Source organism: Prionailurus bengalensis, chromosome B3 (assembly GCF_016509475.1).
Source record: "Prionailurus bengalensis isolate Pbe53 chromosome B3, Fcat_Pben_1.1_paternal_pri, whole genome shotgun sequence".
In the NCBI taxonomy this organism is placed as follows: Eukaryota; Metazoa; Chordata; class Mammalia; order Carnivora; family Felidae; genus Prionailurus; species Prionailurus bengalensis.
This window is the reverse complement of record NC_057355.1, coordinates 74247572-74273962: the sequence shown is the minus strand read 5'-3', so window position 1 is coordinate 74273962 and position 26391 is coordinate 74247572. Positions and strand designations below refer to the sequence as shown.

Sequence of the window (26391 nt, the reverse complement as noted above, 5' to 3'; positions counted from 1 at the left end):
GATCGTTTTCCCAGGAGGTAATATAGGGTGTATATGGTAAAGAACAAAGCAGATAAGGGTACACAGTGAAATGTGGAAAGAAACCAGGGAAACATTTTCCAAAACCATCACACTTAATGAGTATTGGATGCTATATGCCTTCCTTAAGCAATATATATGGATTGGACCTTGAAGACGATCTATCTGGAAGTAGTCCATGCTTCTCTTGCCCGGGCTAATCCCATCTGTCTCTGTTCGTACAGAGTCTGCAGCAGAGGACAGGAAGGCAGATATGGGCATTTATAACAAAAAGGGCAAATAAGGCCCTCTTAAACCACTTTATGAAGTTTATTAAGACAGCAAACCACCACTGTGCTTCCCCATAGTTTTCTCCATTGCATGATAACTGTTCCAAGATTTGTACTAAGATTTGATACATCTGTGACAAAGCCTTTGTTGCTAATTATGAAACTCTACAACATCTGAGCGGCTTATGGTGATAATAACGCAGAGTATTTAAAGAACTACTTTGGAAGACCTGGAACCTATGACTACTGTGCTGAAATGTGCTTACCAGGGAGGCAGGATTCTTATGCCCTGGGGAGGTGGCACTTCAATAGCTTTTTTTTTTTTTTTTTTAATCTTCCTGAAATTTTCAAAAAGTACAAAAGTAAAGTAGTATAATGGACTGATGAGTATCCATCACCCAACTTCAACAAATAGCTCATGGCCAATTTTTTTCATTTCTACTCTCTCTGCCCCATGTCCACTAGATTATATACTAAAGCAAAACCCAGACAATCCCTTAACTTCCTATTTCTAAATATTTTAGTATGTATCTCCAAAAGATAGACTATTTTTAAAAACAACCACAATAGTAGTATGCCCACACACAAAAACTAAGAATTCCTTAATATTGGGGTGCCTGTGTGACTCAGTCAGTTAAGCGTCTGACTTCAGGTAAAGATCTCACGGTTTGTGAGTTAGATCAAGCCCCTGCTGTCAGCTCAGAGCCTGCTTCAGATGCTCTGTCCCCATCTCTCTGCCCCTCCCTTACTGCACACATGTGTGCGCTCTTTCTCTCTCAAAAAATAAAAAATAAACATTAAAAAAAAGAAAATATCAAATGTCCAACAGGTATTCAGTTTTCAACTTTCTCATAAATGTATGTTTGTGTGTGTGTGTGTGTGATACAGTTTTAATCAGGCTCCAATAGGGGCCATATGTTTGCAGATGGTTTATATGTCCCTTAAGTCTTTTTTCATCTGTAGGTTAATCCCTCCATTTGTAAGGATCTCAGGGATGTTATTTCCCCAGTGTTGCCTCTTGTGGCTTAGACCCTAATTCCTTGCCAGTGAAAATAAAGGGCATTTGGAATATGAGAGCAAAATATTTACCCACCTTAGTATGTCCTTGGGCTCACCAGGAGCTTGGCATGGAAAAGAGCCTAAATATCCTCAAAACCTGGGCCATAAAAGTTAACTTAAAAGGCAAGACTGGACTTGGCATGTAGAGCTCCTTACAAACCTCTCTCCTTATTCCCATGCCTTCTTCCTCTTGTTGCTGACATATCATAGTCCCATAATTTATAAAGCCTTATTCTAACCATCTCTAGAGAAGTACATGTGATTTTTCCTAGTTCAAGTAGTACCTCTATCCAAAAGATATATTCCATTGAAATACTTTTTTGTGGAGCTTCTGGGAATGTCAGTTGTGTCTACGCACTTAGTTCACACTGGCCCAGACCTCTCAGTTTAAAGGCATTCACTACCATGTGACCTAATTTTTAAACCCCAAACCAGGAAGCTAATCTGATAGTAGGAAAGAATCTTTGAAATTGAAACCATTCTGGAAAATTGTGAACATTTGGTTACCACACTTGAAACCCGTATCATTCTCCACTGGTTACATTTTACCACCTTAAGAGGAGACCAAAAGGGTATGTTGTGCACAGGCCCAACCGTGTAAGTTTTTCATACACAGGCAAGTTAGACTAGCCAGGGCTCACCTGCTGGACTGGTAGCTGGAAACCAGGAAGACTCTCTAGTGGGGTTCTGCTTTCTCTCTGACCTGAAGGACAGAATTGGAATGGTGAAAGATAACTTCCTTGGGCAGTTCTTTGGCAATGTTACTTATGGGTCAGGGTAAATAGGTAGGTCTTAATCTGTGGAACACCACTCAGAAGGGAAAAAGACTTAGCTAAGCAATTTAAGAGGCATGCTATAAAGTCATTCTTTTCCTAACTTCTTTCACCTTGAAAATCCTCATTTTAGTATACATGTCAATGATTGAAGTTCCATTCCTTTGGGAATGACATTTAACATACCTGAATTACTGGGGGTAAGGGCTCTTGTGTGGCCTGAATCCCCACCATTTAGGGATGGTCTGAAAGAAAAAATCCCCTGTCCAGAAGAGGCAGGTGAAGGCCTAAGGAGGGGAAATAAAAGCATCAGCAAAGAAAACGAAGGTAAAGGTAAAAAGCGTATTTAAAGGGACAGCCTATATATTTAGACAAGACAGGAAATAAATACCCTGCTTGCAACTAAAAATAAAATAATTCTGATGTATATTAGACACGGTACTATTCAATGCTCTCTTGTTTACAAGGTAGATTTATAAATGTCAGGGGTATAGGCTAGTAGAAGTAACCCCAGGGCTGCTAGCAGAGTGTCAGTGTGAACAGATCCCAAGTGAAAGGAAGCACAGTGCTGCTTACCTATAAGATAGGCTGTGAGTGGAAGCTGGTGAAGGGGTTTCTGGAAAACATAAAAGTCAGCCTGTGAGATAACCCATGAGCTGGAGAAGAGATTTATTCAGGTATACTTGGGGCCAGGGAAAGAAATTGGGGACCAAAGATTTTTAGTGTATATGTTAGGCTTAGGGACTAACAACAAGTAAAAAAAACTCACAAATCACCTAGCAGTGAAAGTTGCTTTCCTCCCTCTCATGGATTTGTGGGCCAGGACCCAGTACTGCCTTGATGTGTTCTAATGTATCTGTGTCTTGGTTTCCCCTCTAAGATGGGGATTACTAGGAAGAATGGCTAAAGACAAAGGGTCATTAAATTGGTTGGGAGCGACAGCAAAAACGGTGGCATAAGGACCTCCAAAAATTCTCTCCATAAGAGGAAAGAGAAAACTAGCAAAAATTGTCAGAACCAATTTTTTCAGAACTCCAGAAATTAACAAAAGCCTTGCAACAGTCTGGGGAATGTTTATTCCAGAAAAAATAGCCAAATGAAGCTAAGAAGAGTGAATTTTCTGGCATTTTAACTTGCCCCATTCCCATTTCTCCTCCAGCTCCATGGTAGCCTTGAAAACCAACATTCTGGCAGTCACTGTGGGGATGGAATGGGGTTGGGACTCTTACAGTCTCATTCCCAGAGAATAATCACTTGACCTGTCCAGTGGTTTGCCGGAAGACTCTACTTGCAAGACTGCCTTTATGTGACTTGACTTGTAGCACAAACTCATCATGACTTAGAGCTTAGAGTTTACCATGTGTGAAAAGCCTTTTCCCCTGGAGTGTTTGTTGTAAACAATTAAAAGCACTTCTTTAGGTTGCCTGAGGATGTGAATATTAATTGGGGCAAACAATAGGCTAACCAAAAAGCATAGATGGAAGAGATGGGGAATGAGTTGGTAAGAACTCTGAAAACAACACGTTCTTGGGATCTAGACCATATGCATGTGCAGGACTATGTGCATGCTCAGAAGAGACCTGAAAAGACTTTAATCTCTTACCTTGAGGTCATATAAGCAGGATGAAAGCTAAGGCACAGTTCTCAATTGTCTGGCTAAGTGCTGAAAGTGAACCCCAACACACACACACACACACACACACACACACACACACAACCCTTCAGCAAAGACTGAGAGACTTACTGGTTCCAGGTGTTTAAGGGAAATCTCTGTCCAATCATTAGCTTACTACTAAGCTAACTGAATAGAGACTTTGGTGGCATTCCATGACAATACAGATTTTTTTTTAATTGATTGATTTATTTTGAGAGACAGAGCACGAGCAGGGGAGGGGCAGAGAGAGGGAGAGAGAATTCCAAGCAGGCTCTGCAACATCAGTGCAGAGCCCAATGTGGTACTCAAACTCACAAACCATTAGATCATGATCCAAGCCGAAATCAAGAGTCAGATGCTTACCTGACTGAGCCAGCCAGGTGCCCTGACAATACAGATTTTACAGACTTAGTTTTAAAGAGTCACTAACTAACTATAAACAGCAACATCAAAAAACCCTGGGGAGGAGGAATAATCTGATTCCTATAGTTGCCCTGTTACATTATTTTAAATGTCCAGTTTCCAACAGAAAATTATGAGGTATGCAAACAAATAGGAAAGTATGACCCATATAAAGAAATAAAGCAATCAATAGAAACTGTCCTTGAGGAAGCCCAGACATTGGACTAAGCCCAGACTAGACTTTTTTTAGACAAACATTTAAATCTGGTATTTTAAATATGTTCAAATATCTTAGGAAACCATGTCTAAAGCACTAAAGTATGAGAATGGTGTCTCAACAAATAGAGAATACTAATAAAGACAAAATATATTTAAATTTTTTTAACGTTTATTTATTTTTGAGACAGAGAGAGACAGAGCATGAACAGGGAGGGGCAGAGAGAGAGGGAGACACAGAATCCGAAACAGGCTCTAGGCTCTGAGCTGTCAGCACAGAGCCCGACGCGGGGCTCGAACTCACGGACCATGAGATCATGACCTGAGCTGAAGTCGGATGCTCAACCGACCAAGCCACCCAGGCGCCCCAAAGACAAAATATATTTAAAAGAACCAAATATAAATTCTGGAGTTGAAAGTATAATAACTAAAATGAAAATTTCACTGGAGGGGCCCATCAGTACATACAAATGGACAAAAGAAAAAAATCTGCAAATTTGAAGCCAATTGCGGTTATATAATGTGAGGAAGAGAAAGAAAAAATAATAAAGAAAAATGAACAGACAGCCTCAGAGACCTTGGTGAAATACCATCAAATATATCAACATATGCATAATGGGAGTTCTAGAAGAAGAAAAGAGGAACAGGACAGAAAGAATATTTGAAGAAATAATGGCTGATAACTTCCCAAATTAGATGAAAAAAAATTGATCTACACATCCAAGAAACTCAGAACTAACTCCAGTTAAAGAGATCCACACCTAGACATATCATAAACTACTGAAAGCCAAAGACCAAAAAAAAAAAAAAAAAAAGAAACTTGAAAGAAGTCACTTATAACATGTAAGGGATTCTCAATAAAATTAGCATTGATTTCTCCTCAGAAACCAGGGAGGCAAGAACACTGGCAGATAACATATTCAGAATACTAAAAGAAAGACTATCAACCAAAAATTTTAAATCCAGCAAAACTATTCTTCAAAGATGGAGAAAGGGGTGCCTGAGTGGCTCAGTCAGTTGAGTGTCCAACTTCAGCTCAGGTCATGATCTCAGTTTGTGAGTTTGAGGCCCACATGGGGCTTTCTGCTGTCACCACAGAGCCTGCTTTGGATCCTCTTCCCACCCACCCCACCCCCCTTGCACTCACACTCTCTGTCTCAAAAATAAATAAACATCAAAGATGGAGAAATTAGGACGTTCCCAGGTGAACAAAAACTGAGAGAATTCATCACTATCAAATCTGCCTTACAAGAAACACTAAAGGGAGTCCTTCAGGCTTACCTGAAAGGACACTGGACAGTAACTCAGATCTTCATGAAGAAATAATAAAGAGCACTGGCAAAGGCAATTACATTGGTAAATACAAAAGTATATGTGTATTTTTGTTTGTAACTTTTTTCTCCTATCTGATTTTTTAAATATGTATTCATTTTTGAGAGAGAGAGAGAGAGAGAGAGAGAGAGAGAGAGAGAGAGAGAGAGAATGAGCAGGGGAGGGGCAGAGAGAGAGAGGGGGACAGAAGATCTGAAGTGGGCTCTGGGCTGACAGCAGAGAACCCAATGAGGGGCTCAAACTCACAAAACCGTGAGATCACGACCTGAGCTGAAGTCGGACTCAACCGACTAAGCCACCCAGGTTCCCCTCTCCTATATGATTATAAAGACAATTGTATAAAATTGTAACTTTGTGTTGATGAGTATACAACTTATACAGATGTAATTTATGATAACAGCACAATGAAATGGAGCAGAATGACGAACAAAAAAGATCCAACTATACACTATCTATACAACACTCATCTTAAATTCAAAGACACATGTAGGTTGAAAGTAAAAATATGGAAAAAATATTCCCTGCAAACTGTAAACAAAAGAGGGCAGAGTGACTTATATCAGACAAATGCACTTTGAGACAAAGGTCAAATGGTAAAAGGGTCAGCCCATCAAGAAGATACAACACTTATAAACATATATTCATCTAACAACAGAGTTCTAAAATACAAGAAGCAAAAACTGACAGAATTGAAGAGAACTGGAGAGAAACTATTGGAATCTTCAATATTCTATTGGAATCTTCAATATTCCACTTTCAATAATGAATAGAACAACTAGACAGAAGATCAGCAATGGAATAGAAGATTTGAACAACGTTATATACCAACTAAATCTAAAGACTTCTTTAGAACAAACACTCCACCCAATAACAGCAGAATATACATTCTTCTAAAGTGTACATGGAACATTCCCCAAGATAAATCATCTGTTAGGCCATATATTTTAAATCATACAAAGTATTTCGTCCAACCACAATGAAATGAAACTAAAAATCAGTAACAGGAGGAAATTTGTGAAATTCAAAATATGTTAACGTTAAACAACACACTGCCAAAAAAAAAACCAATGGTTCAAAGAAAAAAAATCACAAAAGAAACTAGAAAATACTTTGAGATGAGTGAAAACAAAACCAGAAAATACTAAACCTTTTAGGATGCAATGAAAGCAGTGCTTAGTGTGAAATTTATAACTAAAAATGTCTACATTTAAAAAGCACATCTCAAATCAATAATCCAACCTTTTATCTTACGAAACTAAAAAAAAGGACTAAACTCAAAATAAACAGAAGGAAAGATATAAAGCTTAGAGCAGAAATAAATGAAATAGAGAATAGAAAAACAGAGAAAATCAACAAAACCAAAAGTAGGTTCTTTGAAATGTTCAACTAGATTGGCTAGTCTTCAGCCAACCTTTTTCTACAAGAAAAGAGTAGAGAGCTTCAAATAACTAAAATCAGGAACAAAATAGAAAATATTACTACTAACCTTACAGAAGTAAATTTTCTAGGACTTCTACATTTTTTAAAGGGTGAATATGAAAGAATTGGAGGGAAACTATTTGGTGATTTTCAAAAATGATTATACAGAAAGAAATGTGCAAATTTCACCCCTGCCTCTTGTGAAAGAAAGGGAAATCCTCTCTGATAAGTATTCTCTATGGACTGGATAATGCCCTTGAAAATAGTAATAACAATAATAGTTCTAAGAGGAAAGAGACAAGAAATTAAGTGGGTATCCTTCACTGGAATTTTTAATACATAGTGAAGAAGCTGGATTCCCCTTCAGGCTAACACAACGGGCATCTTTTAGACCTAACTTCTACTGCCATCTTGTGGCAATTTTAAAAATCCAAATCTATTTTACTCAAGTTATCCCATCTCTCTCTTTATTTACTTATTTTGAGAGAGAGAGAGACAGATCACAAGCAGGGGAGGCGCAGAGAGAGAGGAAGAGAGAGAATCCTGAGCAGGCTCTGAGCTGTCAGCACAAAGCTGTGAGATTGTGACCTTAACTGACTGAGACACCTGGGTGTCTCTTGACCAGAGACTATCTCCCCTATCTCTTGACCAGAGGCTTTCAATGACTTTCCACTGCTCAAAAAAAGTTTCTCCTTATCATTTTGAGAACAGAAATATCATTCTTTGAAAATCAGTAATATATCTCTGGATACCTGGAATCAGTCAGTGTCTGGAAAAAAATTAATTGCCTTATATTATGCACAGAAAATGCATAATGGCATTATACATGCAGAGTAAACCAGAAATCTTCTGGTATCTGTACTGAATATATGTTGGTTTCTGATCCTTTACCAGCCCCCCTCTCACCAATATATGAGTCTCTGGGAGTACTTTTTCCTTGTAGGCCTCTGACTCCCTGATGGACAAACAATAAACATCAATTAATAAATACATCCCCATTCTCTGCCTTCCATATTCTTTGCTATTTCTCTATATCTGCACATTGAAGCATATATTGTTCTCCCAGAATGGGCATGGTAGTCCAAGGAGGATCCACACTTTATTACTTCCAAAATGAACTATTACTATTAACTCAGTCTTTAAACATTTCCACTATTTTCACCCCACTTATTCTCTGTGTTAGCTTCTAACATCAGGGCTGCATTGCCAAAAGAAAAGAAAGTCAGGCATGGCATCAGATAATTTATACCAAAACCAATATAAGGTTAATATTTTTGCCAGAAATCTTTGCTTTCATGTAGCATTAGAAATCTCATTCTGGGAAAAGAAAGTAAAGTATCACTTACTTGTCCCAAGCTAGTAAATCCAGACATTCTGTAAGGGACAGACTCCACCGAGGAGGACCGACTGTATAAGGTGAGACAGAAAGAAAACAAACAAACCTGGTGTTAAACTCTACATAGACCTAAAGTCTCTTTAGTCCCTATCTCTGCCATATCTAGGTATTTCTTTCATATTCCAACTCTTGCCAACAGTTTTAATATGGCTGTGTAGGCCGTCTACTCACCTGACCACTTGGCTGCTGTGCTGAGAACTGGGTCGTGGAGTAACTGAAAGAGAATAAAGTGAAGTATGAAAAGTAGCCATCAATGGTGTGCCCGCTGCCTTGCCTACCCAATCTGTCACAAGTGGGTATCTGGTTATATGATCTTTTCATACCATACACAAGATTAGAAAAATCACATTACAGTCTCTGAGAGGGAACTATCTTCCATATGGGAAAAGGATATTTATTCACCTCACACAGGTATTTGGGCAAAAAATGTTCATTACCTGACTGTGATGGAGAAGTAATGCCTACTGGTCGAGGTGTGGCTGACCTGAAAGGAAAAAAAAAAAAAAAAAAAAAAAAGCAGCAGCAGAAGTTAAGTACCCCCTAAGAGGATCAATCAGATCATTGTTTATAGAAGTAACAGCTTACTCTCTGAGCACACAAATTTCTTACTATCATGTATTACAGGTATCACCGCAAAATATGGAGGCAAAGTTTCCATATGAGACTCCTTGGCTCTCTAATTTCCTAACTGAAACCTTCTCTACTGCCTGTAATAGGAGAAATTTTGAAGTTCTCCTTTCTTCTTTCCCTCAAGGCCTACAAAGTACTCTCAGTTTTACATATATCTATCCATCTGTTCATCCATGCATAAATCCATCATTCCCTCACTCCTTCCATCCCCTCATCCATCTCTTCAACAAGCATTTATTTAGTGCTTATACATCCTAGATCCTGAGATTACAAATGTAACTAGAATGGGTTCCTATATTTGAGAGGTTGGAGAGATAAAAAGATAAATAAAAGCAATGTTTAAGTATTATAATTGGTGTATCAGAAGTACAGAAGCATGAAAGAACACTAGACTGTCACTTCTGTGGGTGCAGGAACCATGTCTCTTAACACACCAAAACAGGGCTGAGATTTAAAAAAAAATCATTTAATAGTTGGTAGGGTACGGACATTACCAATGAGACTAACTGGTGATGTACACACAGCACCTAATATGGCACCTGATAAACAATAAATTAATATTTATTGAATAAATGATTAATAAAATATTGAACTCTGCCTAGTGAAGTCTTGACACAGGAAGTGACATATGAGTTGAATTTTGAAGGATGAGTAGGATTTCATAAGAGTGAACATTACATTCAAGACTTTACTTGAGCACTTTTCTGTGAGTAACTGGAGAAGTGAAAGATAACTTCATCAACCATTTCCTCCACCTTACAGCCCACACAGGTGTGTTGCAGCCTAGAGTTAAGAAAGAACAGCAATTTTCAAACAGGGCTAGTATGGGACCTGATAAAACTGACCTGCTTCCTTGGTACCAATTTGGAGATTCCTGTAAGTGAAAAAAATGGGAGTGAAGGAAGCTGCAGCTCAAAGGTCCTAACGAATGAATGTTACTTGCTAGATAACTAAGCTGCAATGTCCTCTAGCTGTTGTTGCTAAGATTCCCAGCAGGAGCAAAAACAGCAGCAATGCTTCCCTAGGAAATTATTAGCTTTGGCAGGATAAACATTTAGTTACTCTTCATAAAAACACATTGGGAATCCTGAAGACTGATTTACCTGGGAAAATATGGAGAGTCTATGGGGGAGGGAAGGGAAAATGGCAGGATAAATGTGCTAGAATAGTTTCAGGAGTAGGATCAATAGGAAAATTATATAAATACAAAGAACATTCTTAGGAAGAAAGAAACGTCTAGGAAATAGAGGTGGATTGGAGGAAGAGGAAAGGTCCTGAGGTGTCTTGGGATTCTTTTTTTTTAATTTTTTTTTATTTTTTAACGTTTATTTATTTTTGAGACAGAGAGAGACAGAGCATGAACAGGGGAGGAGCAGAGAGAGAGGGAGACACAGAATCTGAAACAGGCTCCAGGCTCTGAGCTGTCAGCACAGAGCCCGACGCGGGGCTCGAACTCACGGACAGTGAGATCATGATCTGAGCCGAAGTCGGACGCTTAACCGACCAAGCCACCCAGGCGCCCCAAGGTGCCTTGGGATTCTTAAAGAGAAATTTTAAGTTATAATAGATGTCTCTTCTATAAGAGAGTTTCCCAAATGGTATGTCCTGACTCACTGATGTTCGAGAATGGGTTACCAGTGTTACATGTTGATCCTTTCAGTCCAAGGTGTTCTGGGGCCTCGACCATTTACCAGAGTGTACTTGTACAAATATTATCAGTTATTTATGCCAGGATGTGAAAAAGGTTAGGAAACACTATTCTACACGTCAATTGGATATACGGGAAAAGTAGGAGAGAAAATAATAGTAAGGAAAATCTGTTTCATTCACCTTTAGGATGGCAAGAAATTTCTTCAGTTCTCCATTCTCCTTCTTTAAGACTGACAGCTCTCTAGGCAAAATATGGAAATAATCATCTCCAGCAGGTCAATGGGATAAAAAAAACCCTGATTTTTATTGTTAATATCTAGTTAATACAGAGAGATGCCTGCCACTGTACAAGGTATTTCTATCAGAGATCTAGGGATTCAGAAGATGGGGGCTGAGTTTGACGGCTAGAAGAATCAGGTGGACAAAATAAGCAGTCACTTGGTATGATTTCAGAGGAGTTTGCACACAGTTCCATTTCCCTTCCACACATACCCCTGGCCTGCTGCTGTCTGAAAACTTCCATCAAGGATTCCATCTTTTAGCTTAAGATTTCCAAATATGCCCTCCTGGAGGTAACATCTGAAATGTTGTCTCTCGTCTTTATATTGAAAAGCTATGCCTCATCTCCCCAAAGAAGCAATTTTTGACAAGGAAGTACAAGAGGAAAACTATAAGGTGAGCACGGCCCCTTGAGGGAAGAAAGAGAAAAACAAAATGGAGATTGAGGGGACCAAAAATTTGGTACCTGGTTTACCCAAGACAAACACAAACACACGTAGCACAATTTCGAGGCTTTGCAACCATAAGGAAATAAGGGCTACAGCTTCTCTAAAAGAAAAAATGCTCTCTGGTGATTTGATTTGTCACTTACTTTTCCTGGCTGGTCACCGTCTGCTGTGCCTCCTGCATGGCTGCTTCTAACTTTGTAATTCTATGCTTATAAAAGGCGATGAGGAGATCTGTTTGTTTCTTCTGGAAACTCCACACCTACTAGGTAAAAACAGGTCTTTGACACACACCCCCATAATTCCTTTCCCCTTACTTCTGGCAACAAAGAGAAATCTACCAATTCATCCTTTAATGATCATTTTCTTCTGGAGCATCTGGCCTAATTCATGTCTCCCCCAAAGTAGACGATTTGGCACTAGGGAAAGCCAAAGCTTCTCATTTCCAGGAAAATGGCTTCTTAATATCTTTAAAAAAAATTTTTTTTTAGTGTTTATTTATTTTTGAGAGAGACAGAGCATGAGTGGGGGAGGGGCAGAGAAAGAGACAGAGAGAGAGAGAGAGAGAGAGAGAGAGAGGGAGGGAGAGAGAGAGGGAGAGAGAGAGAGAGAGACAGAATCTGAAGCAGGCTCCTGGCTCTGAACTGTCAGCATAGAGCCTGATGCAGGCTGGAACCCAAGAACCATGAGATCACGACCTGAGCCAAGTTGGACGCTTAACTGACTGAGCCACCCAGGTGCCCCACTTCTTAAAATCTTTATGAGAATATTCTGGCATGGTAGAATGGCCCTTTAAAAATATAATCTTTCATCTTGCACAAGAAGAGTGATACTCAAAAAACTTTTTCAGGCTTAGAGTTGGTTCTGATCTAACTTGTCTACTATTAGTTTGGCCTCAGCTTCCACATTCCTAGCTATTATGGAGCACTGGTAACCAATTTACTTTCCCTGAGACACCCACAGGGGCACTTGCAGCCTGTTTATGCTGCTACAGTAAAGGGCAAAGAAGCACAGGAGGAGATTATCTATTCCTGAATTTTATTTCTGGGCATGGGCAAATAATTTTATCTTTTGTTTTGCTTTACCATTTGATATACTGATGTGCCTATCAGAGGATTACTGACTCAGAGCAAAAGTTAATATTTAGAAAGTGTTTTAGCTTTGTCAGGCTCTACTTTTGAACACACAGCAGTGTTTATGTCTCATCTGCTTCCTCCCTATTCAGACTATAAACCTTTTCTCTAAGGTCCTTCCCTAAATCTTGGTATTTTTGGCATAAACTTTTTGTTTTCACCTAATTTGTGATTTGCTTTTACCACCCTACTACAGAATTGAACTTAAAAGTTTATAGGGGTGCCTGGGTGACTCAGTCAGTTGGGCATCCGACTCTTGATTTTGGCTCAGGTCATGATCTCACGGTTCTGGAGTTTGAACCCCGAACTGGGTGGGCTCTGTCCTGACAGTGCAGAACCTGCTTAGGATTCTCTCCCTCTCCCTCTCTCTCTCTCTGTTCCTCCTCTGCTTGTGCTCATTCTCTCCCTCAAAATAAACAAATAAACTTTAAAAAAAGTTTATATAGCTTCTACCCTCTTTCCTTTCTACTCACAACCAAACTGAACTAAGTCTAGTTAGGTAAGATTTCATTATAGTCTTCTTTAGTTGTTTTTTTTTTTTAAGTGGTTGTTTTCACGAAAATAAAACATGTTAACTTTTTAAAATTTGAGCAGTGCAGATGTAGGAAAAGGCGCTCAGAATCCCAGGAGTTACCTAACGTGGTGAGGGGTTGGGGAGCAATAGATGTTAAGATAAGTGTAATGTTTAGCCGAGAGACAGTATCCCAAACATCTTAATCCATTCTTGGGATTAGTTGGCAGTGAAATTAAGTTAGGATCAACCTTGGGCCAAGAAAACCCAAATCCTGCCCTAGACCAGTTATTCTTCCCCTAGAGATCATCAAAGGTCCCATTTGTCTCATAAAAAGTTAATCATTTTAATTTACTGAGCTAAGTCCTCAAAAAGGATAAGAAAAAGATAGGGAGCAATTGGCAATCTCCTCTCGAACTAGATAGAACACATGACAGATGACTGTTTAAAAGGAAATAAAACTTAAGAGAAAAAGAATTCCCCTTTTAAGTTCCTCCCTTTCCCATCTAAATAAACTGATTTAAACTACTCCCCTCCTAATAATCACCCATGAGTACATGTTACTGCCTCGTCTTTCTAGATTCTTCAGGAGGAAGAATTTATCCAACCTTAATTTTTATTTTAATTCAAATCAATAGCAAATTTGTCTAATTTCCAAATTTCCCCCACACTTCCAACTCCACCACCACATGTTTTTTTCTGAGCTAAAAGAACTTTGGTCTGTTTTTTTCTTTTATTTATTTATTAAAAAAAATTTTTTTTGAGAGAGAGAGAGAGAGAAAGAGACCATGCACACACATGAGCAGGGGGAGAGAGGCAGAGAGAGGGAGAGAGAGAGAATCCTAAGCAGGCTCCATACTCAGTGAAGTGAGCCTTATACCCCATAACCCTTGGGATCATGACCTGAGCCGAAATCAAGAGTTGAATGCTCAATCGACTGACCTACCCAAGCTTCTCTGTTTTTTCTTTTGACTGAGAACTTCTTTTGCCTTCCCAGACTTGCCCACCTCCCCCACTCTGTGCACAGGAAATAGATCCCCCTCTGCAACTCCAGGAATCTAGAATAGACTACTGAAGGGCCTTTTGCCTAGGCCTGAGCAGGACTACGTACCCAAAAACTCAAACCCAAATCCTAGATTTGACCATTCCAAGAAGAGGAAAGACAAATCCAGAAAACAACCACTAGCAAGAAGTGTTATAGGAGAGGAACACACGCTTTTGCCTGATGTTAGAATACAAATGTTTAGCCTATTTCGAATACATCCATCAAAATAGACTCTAAAACCTAACTCAGGAATGAATTTCAGTATTTAAGAAATCTTGATCATTAGCAAACTCATTATTCTGTCTCATTCAAATTCTTCAGCCTCATTAAAAAAAAAGAGTTTCACTTCTTTTTTTTCCTGAATAAGAACAAATTTTGGTGACTTCTTTTCTAAATTGGGATTATTTCGTTAATATAACATAGAGCAGATAGTAATAAAAGTAGTTCTGTTGGTAACATAAATGCTGTCTAGATGATGCCAAGTATTAAATACTGTTTATTTTATTGGAACAATGTATGAAACTACCTATTTCTAGACCCAGATTCCTTTCCTGTGTCTCCATACTAGGACCAGGTAAGGGTATCCTGGTCTTCAGGCTCTGGATTCTCACTCTTTTTAGAATTGGTAACATGGAACACAATTTTTACTTCATTTGCTGAAGACAGTATTCTAAAACTTCAGTTCTGAAATAGGTCCAGTTAATGACAAGGGCCTGGAGAAAGCAAGGGAGAAACCACTAAAAGATACCGGAAGAGGAATCACAATGGAAGGAAAGGGGAAGCTCAGTAGTTTATTATGATAGGACACAAGATATTTTGGTCCAATGTGGGGTATTCATTTTGCTGCCTAATGATTTTTTTAAAAAGATATTTGTTTGTTTATAAAAATTGATATACACTGTGGAAATGAATATTAGCTTGACCAACTTTTTTGTACTAAGAATTGATTTCCTAAGTCTTATTTTTAAATGTCAGAGTTTTTAGTTGAAGATTTATATTCCCATACAATTTTAATGTTTTGAATATTTGTAAAGATGTTGCTAAGTTTTAGAAATTTACTTCAAAGGTATTGGTAAACTCATTTGACTCTCATAACCTATTGACTCATAACCTATTGTCATAACCTATTGTCATAAACCTTTGACTCTCATAACCTATTGGTTTGTCTTATCTATCTTTTATGAAACTGACTCCCTCATTCCATTGTATCTAAAGGTCTTAGTAAGTTTTTTAAGTTTATTTATTTTGAGAGAAAGCAAGAGAGAGAGAGAGAAAATGAGTGGAGGAGGGGCAGAAAGAGAAGGTGAAAGAGATCCAAAATGGCTCTGTGCTGACAGCAGACAGCTTGATGAGGGGCTCAAACCCAGGAATTGCGAGATCATGACCTGAGTCAAAGTGGGATGCTTAACCAACTGAGCCACCCAGGTTCCCCTAAAAGTCTTAGTATTTTAAATTATATCTCAAGGTAATCATACTGTTGAGAAAAGGAAGTTTCTTTTTATAGACATATTCCACCTAAAAAAAATGAGATAGAAATGAGAGAATTAAATATTAGCATTTTGCAGTTCCTTAAAAAATTTTTTTTCAATGTTTATTTATTTTTGAGAAAGAAAGACAGAGAGAGAGAGGGACACAGAATCCAAAGCAGGGTTCAGGCCCTGATCCCTCTCAGCACAGAGCCCAATGCAGGGCTCGAACTCATAGACCGCAAGATCTTGACCTGAGCCAAAGTCGGACACCCAACTGACTGAGCCATCCAGAGACCCCAGCATTTTGCAACTCCTAATTACTTAATGGATCAATGTAAAGTTCATCATTGGCTACCATCACATAAAACAAGAGACAGAAGACCCTTATGTACCTCTTGGTGGAACACAACACTGCTGTAAAGCAGTCTTGCCTCCCACTCACCCTCAATCAAATGATTCTGATTAAGGAAATACAGAGCACAAACAAGCATTATTAAATGATTCCATGGGGATACAATGAACAAAATCCACACTGGAGAAAACTCTGTAAGACAAAAGAACATTTTCTTCAGTACTAATAAAAAAAGAAACGAAAGGAAACTTATAGTTAAATAGAAACTTGAGACATTAACAACCAACTGAACTATATAGACCTTATAGAAACCCAATTCAAACAAAGTTTTAAAATAATTATAACAGCTGAAGAATTGGATAAGATTAAGGAATTATTATTTAAAATTTTTTTTAATGTTTATTTATTTTTGAGAGAGAGAAAGCGACAGAGCACAAGCTGGGGAGGGGCAGAGGGAGAGGGAGACATAGAATCTGAACCAGGCTCCAGGCTCTGAGCTGTCAGCACAGTACCTGATGCGGGGCTCGAATCTATGAACCGCAAGATCATGACCTGAGATGAAGTTGGATGCTTACCCAACTAAGCCACCCAGGTGCCTCTGAACAGAACTTTAAAGAAGATATACAAATGGCCAGTGAGCACAGGAAAAGATGCTCAACATCATTTGTCAAGAGAGGAATCCCAAATCAAAACCACAATGAGATACTACTTCACTCCACTAGGATAGTTATAATCAAACACAGTTAAGAGTTTATAAGAGTTAGTGAAGATATGGAGAAATCAAAACCCTCAAACACTGCAGATTAGAATGTAAAATAGTGTCAGTACTGGAGAAAACAGCCTGACATTTCCTCAAAAAGTTAAACATAGTTACCATTTGACTCAGTAATTCAACTTCTACATATACATCCAAGAGAAATGAAAATATATGCCCCCACAGAAACTTACACACAAATGTTAATAGCAGAATTACTCATAATAGCCAAAAAGTAGAAACAACCCAGATATCTCTCAACTGATGAATGGATACATGAAACATATACCCGTTTATATAATGGAATATTATTTGGTTATAAAAAGAGTGAAGTGCTACTGAAGTCTTAATACATGTTACAACGTGGATGATCCTAGAAACATCATATTTAGTGAAGGAAGTCAGTCACAACAGATCACACATTAATTCCATATTTATGAAATGTCCAGAATAGGCAAACCTATAGGGATAGAAAGTAAATTAGTGATTGCCTAGGGCTGGGGAGGGTGGAGAGGATTTGGGAAATGCCTGCTAATAGATATAGGGTTTCTTCTAGGAGTAATAAAAATACTCTAAAATTAGGTAGTAGTGATTGCATAATTATGTGAATATACTAAAAACACTAAAATGAAAACTTCAAAGGGGCAAATTTGGTACATAAGGTACATGTCTATAAAGTTGGTATTTAAAAAGTAGACATGTATTTTATACTTTGAAAATAATTTAAAAATCCAAACTTCTTTTTACTTATATGATCTTTAATTATTTTCCTGCAGGTTTGTGACCTTCCATAATCCACTATGAGTTCTCCACATTATTCTGTTTTAATTTTTTAAGTTTATTTATTTTGAGAGAGAGAGAGCACAAGTAGGAGAGGAACAGAGAGAGAGAGAGAGAGAGAGAGAGAGAGAGAGAGAGAGAGAATCCCAAGGAGGCTCCACATTGTCAGTGCAGAGCCCAATGTGGGGTTTGAACCCATGAACCATGAGATCATGACCTGAGCTGAAATCAAGAGTTGGATGCTTAACCAACTGGGCCACCCAGGTGCCCCTCCACATTATTCTTTAAACTAATACAGTACTTTACAACTTTAAGAATATTTTCATAACATTATTTCACTTGATCTTTATAAGAACTAAGATGAGTATTAATATTTCACATTACATGTGAAGGAATATAAATGGTTCAAAGAAATGGTTGCAAGCTAGCAGGCAGATTTGGTCTCAATATTTCTACTTCAATAGTTTTCCCAGTATTACCCCTTTATCATACTTCATATACTATATTAAAGGAAAACCTCAATAGGAAAGATTATTCTATTGATTCTTTCAAAAAATACTTACTGAATCCTACTGTGTTCCTGGTACTATGTTAGGAGGTTATATAGAAGATGGATAAGATTAATACTGCCCCTATCCTCATAGGACAACATGAGCAAACAAAAAATTATAATATGATATGGCAATATGGTATTATATGTAGGTACTGTGTGTACTTATCCCTATATATGTTTGAGGATATAATGTTCTAGACAGATGAAACAGCATGCACAAAGGTCCAGAAACAAGAGAGAAAATATTTATATAAACAGTTAAAATAGATTCAATATGTCTGTATATAGTGGGATAGGGGGAGAGGAAAAGAGGTGAGACTAAAGGGATAAGCAGGGACCAAAGCAGACCTGGCCCTATGGACCATGTTGAACATTGGACTTTATTCTCAAAGCAATGGTTGTACTGAATAGTTTTAAATAGGGAAATGAACTAATCATACCTATATTTTGAATGGTTTCTTGGCCTCAATATGGAGAATTGATAGGAAAAGGAGGGACTGGACGTCAAAAGAACAGTTAGGAAGCTACTATAGTAATTTAGGAAAGAAACAATGATAGATTAAACTAGAAGGCTGGAGATAGAGAGTATTCAAGTCTTTTAGAGAGACAGAACTGACATGATTTAATAATGGATTGGATATGCAAAGAGAAAAAGGAATCAAGAATGACTCCTAGATTTTTGGTTTGATTGTTATGTGGATAATGGTTATCATTTACCCTTATAGAAACAGAAAGAGTAAGTAGCCTATTTTCCTGTGTGTATTGGAGGGTGAGCAGGGTGGAGGGTGTTAAGAATACTGAGTTCAGTTTGGGACATATGGAAGATTAGTGAAGATATCAAGGCAGCAAATGGATATATGTCTGAAGCGGGGCGGGCGGGGGTGGGGGGACACTGATTATTTCTTTCTTTTTGGAACATTTCCCTTTCTTAGTTTCCTGTGATATCACACTCTCCTTGCTTTCACTCGTTCATTGCTTCTCTTTGTTAACTCCACCTAATCACTAGATTTTGAAGGGGATCCTTCTCTGGGCGATCTCATCAAGTCCCAAGGCTTTAAAAACTATCTCTATCCTAATGAGCTCCATACTTATATCTCTATCCTTGACCTATGTCCTGAGCTTCAGAATGATAAATTTATCTGCCTTTGTGATTTATCCTACAGGAGTTCTAACAAGCATCTATAACCTAATATCCAAAATGGTATTTTCCCTCAAATGGTCTTCTCAGCCTTGGTAAAGAGTACAATCATCCCACTCAGCTGTTCAAGACAAAAACCCAGACATCTTCTTTGATTCCTCTCTTTTTCTCATCTTCCACATCCAAATCAACAACGGTTCTTCCTAGAAAATATCTCAGATTTGACTACACTTCTCCATTTCTACTGCTACCATTTTAGCTCAAGAAGTCTTGCTTAGATTTCTCCTATAGCCTCTTAAGTAGTCTCTTTGCTTCTACTCTTAACTTCTCTATGATCCATTCTCCACTCAGCAGCCAGATTCTCTTTTAAAATTACATTATCAGATGGGGTGCCTGGGTGGCTCAGTCAATTAAGTGTCTGACTTCAGCTCAGGTCATGATCTCACAGGTTCATGAGTTTAAGCCCCATGTCAGGCTCTGTGCTGACAGCTTAAAGCCTGGAGCCTGCTTTGGATTCTGTGTCTCCCTCTCTTTCTTCCCCCCTCTCTCTCAAAAATAAATATCTATTTAAAAAATAAAATAAAATAAAAATAAATAAAAATAAAATAAAATTTATATCAGATAACACCATTTCTGTGCTTAAAACCTTTACCATGACCTACAAGTTCCTATATGTTCAAGTCTCTTTCTCTGACCTTGACTTGAATCATTCCCCCCAGCCACCACCCCAGCCTTAAGGTGCATTCATTCATTTATTTTTATTTTTTAATGTTTATTTATTTTTGACAGAGAGAGAGAGAGAGAGAGAGAGAGAGAGAGAGACAGAGCATGAGCAGGGGAGGGGCAGAGAGAGAGGGAGACACAGAATCCGTAGCAGGCTCCAGGCTCTGAACTGTCAGCCCAGAGCCCAACGCAGGGCTCAAACTCACAGACCACGAGATCATGACCTGAGCCGAAGTCGGATGCACCCCAAGGTGCATTCATTCATTTAACAAACATTTCTTATTTACTTAATTTGTACCAGGTACCTCATTAGCCATTAGGCAATACGAAGCTGATACCTGTCTTTCAAAGATTTTGGTTTAGTGAGAGAAACAAAGAACAAATAAAACACTTTCACAGAGTTAAGAGCAGGTGGGATAGGATTACAAAAGTCTGCGCAAAAATTTGCCTACAGGAATCAGGGAAGGCTTTACCAAAGAAGGAACAATTAGTGGTATGCATTTGAAAGATGGCTGGTTATGGATAAGGGTGTAGTCTATGACCTAGGATTAGAAGAAAGCTCACAGGCTAGGGCAGTGTGATTAACTATTGGTCATGGAGTAGGACAGCAGAAAAAAGCCCTTGGCAGGTCACTCGAGAGATCTGGGATGATTAAAACACAAGTGGATATTTAGATCAACGTGCCATTCATTCATATAATAATTTTTTGAGTGTCCACTACATATTAAAATTTATCCAAAGAGCTCGTTATATAACAATAAAAAAACCTATCAAATATCTGAATTTATGGGCCCTACATTTCAGTGCAGGATTCAGACATTAAACAAGTATATAATGTTAGAGGTAAGAGCTACGATGAAAAATAAAGCAGGGTAAGAAGTAGACAGTGCTGGGGCTACCATTTGAGATATGAGAGTCAGTAAAAGTCTGACTGAGGAAGAAAAATTTGAGCAGAGGCCTGAATGAAACAATCTAGATATTACTTGGATCAGTTGTTCAACTTCACAGACAGGAAAACACATTTTCAGACATTGCTGACTTTACCAAACTGTCCCTTCACTAAAGTGATGATTAACTCACCCTTTCCATTTATTTTATCTTGATTTTTTGACCATGTGTAATTGGTCCCTTGATTAGGCAGGTTAGAATTTAGACTACATATAATTTCTCTACTGATCATTAACTAATCCTGGGTTTAGTTATTAACCAAAGGTCTGCTCCTTCTCTGGTTCATGTGACCTTGTTTTCATTTCTCCCTGAGTCTCAGCTAGATTTTATCTCCCCATAATGTTAAATAGTATCTCAAATATGATGGCTCACCCAAGCAGCTAAAAGCAGAATGTAGTGAAAGCCTAATTCCCCTTCTTCTATTACCAGGGTTAGGATTGAGTGCTGAGACAGCAAAGAAAAATTAAATCCACTATCTTCAGCCAGAATATGACAAAGGATCATGTTTATGTTTAGGAAAGGAATACACTCACAGGAGTGGAGAAGAAAAACAGTGATAAAATCTCAAGAAACATGCCAAGATATCCCATTAGGCTATGAAATAATCTCGTGAACTGGAGAGTGGGGGGCGCCTGGGTAGTTCAGTTGGTTAAGCATCTGAGTACGGCTCAGATGATGCTCTCACAGTTCATGAGTTCGAGCCCTGCACTGGGCTCTGTGCTGAGAGCTCAGAACCGGGAGCCTGCTTTGGATTCTGTGTCTCCCTCTCTCTCTACCCCACCCCTGTTTGCACTCTGTCCCTCTGTGTCTGTCAAAAATGAATAAACGTTAAAAAAAAAAAAAAGAAAAAAAAAGAATTTGCCTGGAGAATCTGGTTTTCTTCACTTTTGTTTCTCATACCTGAGAGATGTGACTAAAATACTGCAAAGCTGTCTCCACAGGGCTTTTGAAGTATATCTTCTCCTGAGGTTTCAGCTATAAAGACAGTAAGACAAATATTGAACATATCCACAACAGAATGAAATAAAATACCAGCAAATATGGCAAAGGATGTACCACGACTTCCTAAAGCACGAGTTATTATTTCACTATCCTAAATATGAGGATGCTCACCACTGCCCTAGGAGAGGTAGACTATATGTTTTAATCCTCCTTACCTTACCGTGCTTCGATAGCAACAGCCACAAACAATTCTTCTGTTGTTTGCCCTTTTTAAAAAATATATAACAATTGCTATCTGCAAATTTTTCTTTTCTTTTCTTTTCTTCTTTCTTTCTTTCTTTCTTTCTTTCTTTCTTTCTTTCTTTCTTTCTTTAAAATTTCAGTGCTTAGTCAATCATCAACCGTACTCTTTGTATACTTCCTATAGGCCAGGAATGGGATAAAATGGTTTATGGTTGGAGAAGAAAAACTTACATTATCAGAAAGAGCCAGATGCTTGCAGGCAGTTCCACAAACAGCACATTTTTCTAAGGGGGGAAGGGAAAAAAATGTTCAGTTTTTATGGTCAAGAGGTATGTTCTTCCTAAAATACATGGTAATAGCCAAGTAGGCTATCAAGAAACAGGCTCTTACTAAACTTAGAGTATCTTTGTGCTACAAAAGGACACCTTGAGCTCTGTTCTCAAAATCAATATTTGCAAACTTGTATGTTTTTGACAAATAAGGCTTTCACACTGTACCTCTACCCATTTCCTCTTTATACATTCCCAATTTTCTTCTGCAGATGAAGGGCAGTTCTAACCCCCCAGCAAGTAGTACTAGGAAGAACACAAGAGTACTAATGGTTTCGGGTGTAAGTTGCTCTTTTTCCCCCCACCTACCTGACAGTGGGCACACTGTAGATACTATAAGAAACCGAATTATTCCTGCCCTGTTCTCACTTTGCTAATTTGCTTGGAACTTGCTTTGAAGCTCTCCTGCTCTCATTCTCTAATTAATCGAATCTGAAAGAATAAAAATTAAAATTCTTAATCTTTAAATTGAAATTTTAGTGGTGTTGGTTATTGTTAAGATAAATGCCATGTCAAGAGAAAATATCACAAGGCATATGCTTTACCGAGACAAACCTCTTCAAGGTGAGCTGCTGTTACCATAAAATGGTTTTGTTACATTAGCAGATAACTTAAAAGGGTCATGAGATCCAACAAGAGAAAAACATCTTCAGAGGCTAGTAACCTCACTCTTCTTTCCTTGAGGACTAAAGGTTTTTCCCAGCCTTCCCTCCATATTATTGTCAGAGTGAGCTAGCAAGTAGGAATCATTCTTCTGTTTAAGAAAAACACGAAACAAAGAAATTTCCCCAGCTCTCCATCACCTGCAGGATAAAGTTCAAGCTCTTCAGTTTTGTATATAATACCCTCCCATCACCTGGCCATTGCCTACCTCTCCAGCCTCATCTCCTAACCACTTCTTTCTTTATTCTCTATGCTCTACCAATCCCCTGCAGTATGGTTTTATAGTGTGGTATGTATGCCCTTACACACGATGTTCTCTTAAACTAAAATGATCTTCCCTGCTTATCTACTTGGCAACTCCAGTTTATTATTCAAAACTCTACTGAAGCAACAGCTCTTCTATGAAATCTTCCCTAATCAAGCATTTTGGCATTAAAAAAAAAAACCCTCAAATTCAGGTCTAATTTCTAGACTTAATCACTGCAGGAACTTGGTCAAATCACTTATCCTATCTGAACCAGTTCCTTATTTGTAAAATGGGTCTACTAATAATTACCTCTTGGAATTGTGGTAAGGATATATAAAATTTGTACATGTGGAAAATATTTTTTAAACTGCAAATGTATCACTATCACCACTATTATCATCTTCTTCATCATCATCATTTCTAATCAAATTGATTTCACAGGCTAGACCATTTCCCATTAGAATTACTCTTGTTATCAACCAAACTTTCCCCAATTCCTATTCATTACTGTTATTTTTTTTTCTCTTTTCTCTAATTAGTCTGATAACCTTGGCTTTCCCTGCCACTTGTCAAAACACTGGCAAGTACCTTTTGGTGTTCAAGTAATAGATATTCCATTTGCTAAATCATTCTTTATCAATGGGTGCCTAAAATTTCCATAATCAAGAGTTTCCTACTGTATCTATACAACCTTTGGCCCAATATGTGATTTTTATCCCAAGTCACACAGAGAAATGGCTAATAATTATTACTAGGTTAAAAATATTTTTTGCCTGAATTTGAAAACAGTTAAGTCACTCACCCAGAGTCACACACTTTTTACAAAAAATATGGCCACAGCTGGTGACAAAGAAATTGTCTCCATCTTTTCGAAAACACCAGTTACAGTGAAACCAATCCATTCTGGAACAGATAAAGAGAAAGATTAAAAATAACCTGGAGCATTATATAATTATAGCTGTTCCAAAATCTATGTAACAACGTTTGCTTAGCTTCTGTTATCTTTTGGAGATGTAGGCACTATTACTGTGGGTATTCCTGTTGGTTGTAAGGAAGTACATATATCACTGAAGTGAAAAAAGCAGACTACAAACTCTGCTATACAGTTTTAAAAAAGAAAAAATATATATATTTAGAAAAAGTATATACATATATATTTAGAAAAGTAATGGGACAATGAGATTTTTTTTTTTGAATGGTGAAATCATGGGTATTTGTGTGTGTGTCGCCTTTACACTTTTTCCCCCCAAATTTCCTAGATTAATTCATGTACCAATTTGTAATCAGAAAAAAAATCTTAAAAAAAAAAAAAAAAGAACGGTCTGTCAGGGCACCTCTTGTGGCACAGTCAGTTAAGCATCCGACTCTTGATCTTGGCTAAGGTCATGATCTTACAGTTTGTGAGTTTTAGCCCCACATCAGGCTCTGTGCTGATGGTGAGGAACCTGCCTGGGATTCTATCTCTTTCTGCCTCCCCACCCCCTGCTTGTACTCTCTCTCTCTCAAAATAAATTTAAAAAAAAAAGAAATAATTATTTCCTAATAATTCCCTGTGACACAGTAAGATGGAACAAGGAGGAAGTACTGGACCAAATAATAGAAGATCTCATATGAGCCACTCGGGACATATTTTATATAAGGGAAACATGGTTTGTGAATGATAATGTTGTCTCAGCTTATACACTTTCCCTTCTACTCTACAGACACTCAGAATCATAGATCTGGGAGGGACTTCAAAAATCATTTCACATTTTATCCAATACCATCATTTTTCAAAAGATATACCTGATGTTCACTGAAATTTAATGACTTGTCCGAAGTTCCATCTTTAGTTAATGTCAACTCTAGGATTAGAACCTGAGTCTTCTTACTCCCTGTGTCAAGTTCTTGCTACCACATCAAGTACATCTTGGTGTTAGACATGGCACCCATACATCCTATATTTTCTGCCAATACTAATTCCATATAATTAGTGAAACACATAATTACATTAATGTGACTTTGTAAGATTTTAAATGAAGAAATTGACATATTAAAAATACATAATTGAGCTGATACACACTGAGCTGCAATTAGTTCATACGTATAATGAATTCACATGTTTAATTCCAAGAATATGTTATTTAAGAATATAACATTAGTTTGATTTCCTTTAAAATTACATTAGGAAAATAAAACAGAAGGTAACTTTTTTTCCCCACCTAAGTATTTTCTTTAAAAAAGTTTTTAAGTAGTTTATGGAAAGGTTTGCTACAAGAATGATGGCTCGTTTGCACCACCCTTTAACATTTTTAACAAGATTCACGATAAAATCTTGCTGAATAATCGGTTCAGTGCAAGGGCATTATACAGAGCCATGCACTTTAGGTTTCCATTTATTGCTCACAATACACTAACTTCTATCAGGAGGGGAGTCTGAAGTATTGCTGAAAAGGCCCCACTATCTATATCCGGCTTTGTACAAGGGCAGCAACAACAATGTTAATCAAATAGGTTGGCCCTTATAAGAAGGGCAGTTAAGCGTTTGTGAGGACAACGCTTGCCGGGTTTTCAAGGGGGTAGGGGGATTTAGCAGTCTCAAGACCAGTAGTTCTTTTCTAACTACATTCCCTACCTGCTTGGCCGCCATGATTTTATAAGCCCTGGTATCTCACCTAAATCATCCAGTTCTCCTCACGAAGAGCTGGAAAGGGCGGGAAAATACACAGCAAGCCTGGCACCTGCGAGAGGCAAGAGGCTGGGCGTGGCCCGCGGCAGCGTGCGAGAGCCCTGGGCGGGGCCCCGGGCGGTGTGCTAAGTGAGTGGGCGTGGCCTGGGGCGGGCGCGAGGCGTGGGCAGAGGTCCCGACTGCGTACTGGGCGGAAAAGTTGGGCTCTTGGTAGCCGGCAAGAGGCAAGAGCGCTTGCCTCTTCTTAGTAGCCGAGGAAATTTTTCTTCGTTTGAGAATGGGAACAAGAAGAATATGGCCTAATCCCATTCAGGTTACTGTGGAAACGGGGTAAGAATAAACTTAATAAT

General features: G+C 38.2%; 1 protein-coding gene across 1 annotated transcript; it reads right to left on the bottom strand.

The window, feature by feature from the left end:
• Window positions 1–135: 135 nt before the first annotated feature.
• RNF212B (ring finger protein 212B) lies at window positions 136–26391 on the bottom strand. Its single transcript, XM_043555821.1, has 15 exons — window positions 26028–26391; window positions 24176–24276; window positions 22366–22418; window positions 21850–21924; window positions 11690–11805; window positions 10999–11059; window positions 10014–10042; window positions 8976–9022; window positions 8710–8752; window positions 8489–8549; window positions 8049–8097; window positions 2696–2735; window positions 2306–2406; window positions 1988–2049; window positions 136–245 (listed from the first exon to the last, which is right to left on the bottom strand). The coding sequence occupies exons 2-15, from the start codon at window positions 24273–24275 to the stop codon at window positions 180–182; spliced, it is 903 nt and encodes a 300-aa protein (XP_043411756.1). The 5' UTR covers window position 24276; window positions 26028–26391; the 3' UTR covers window positions 136–179.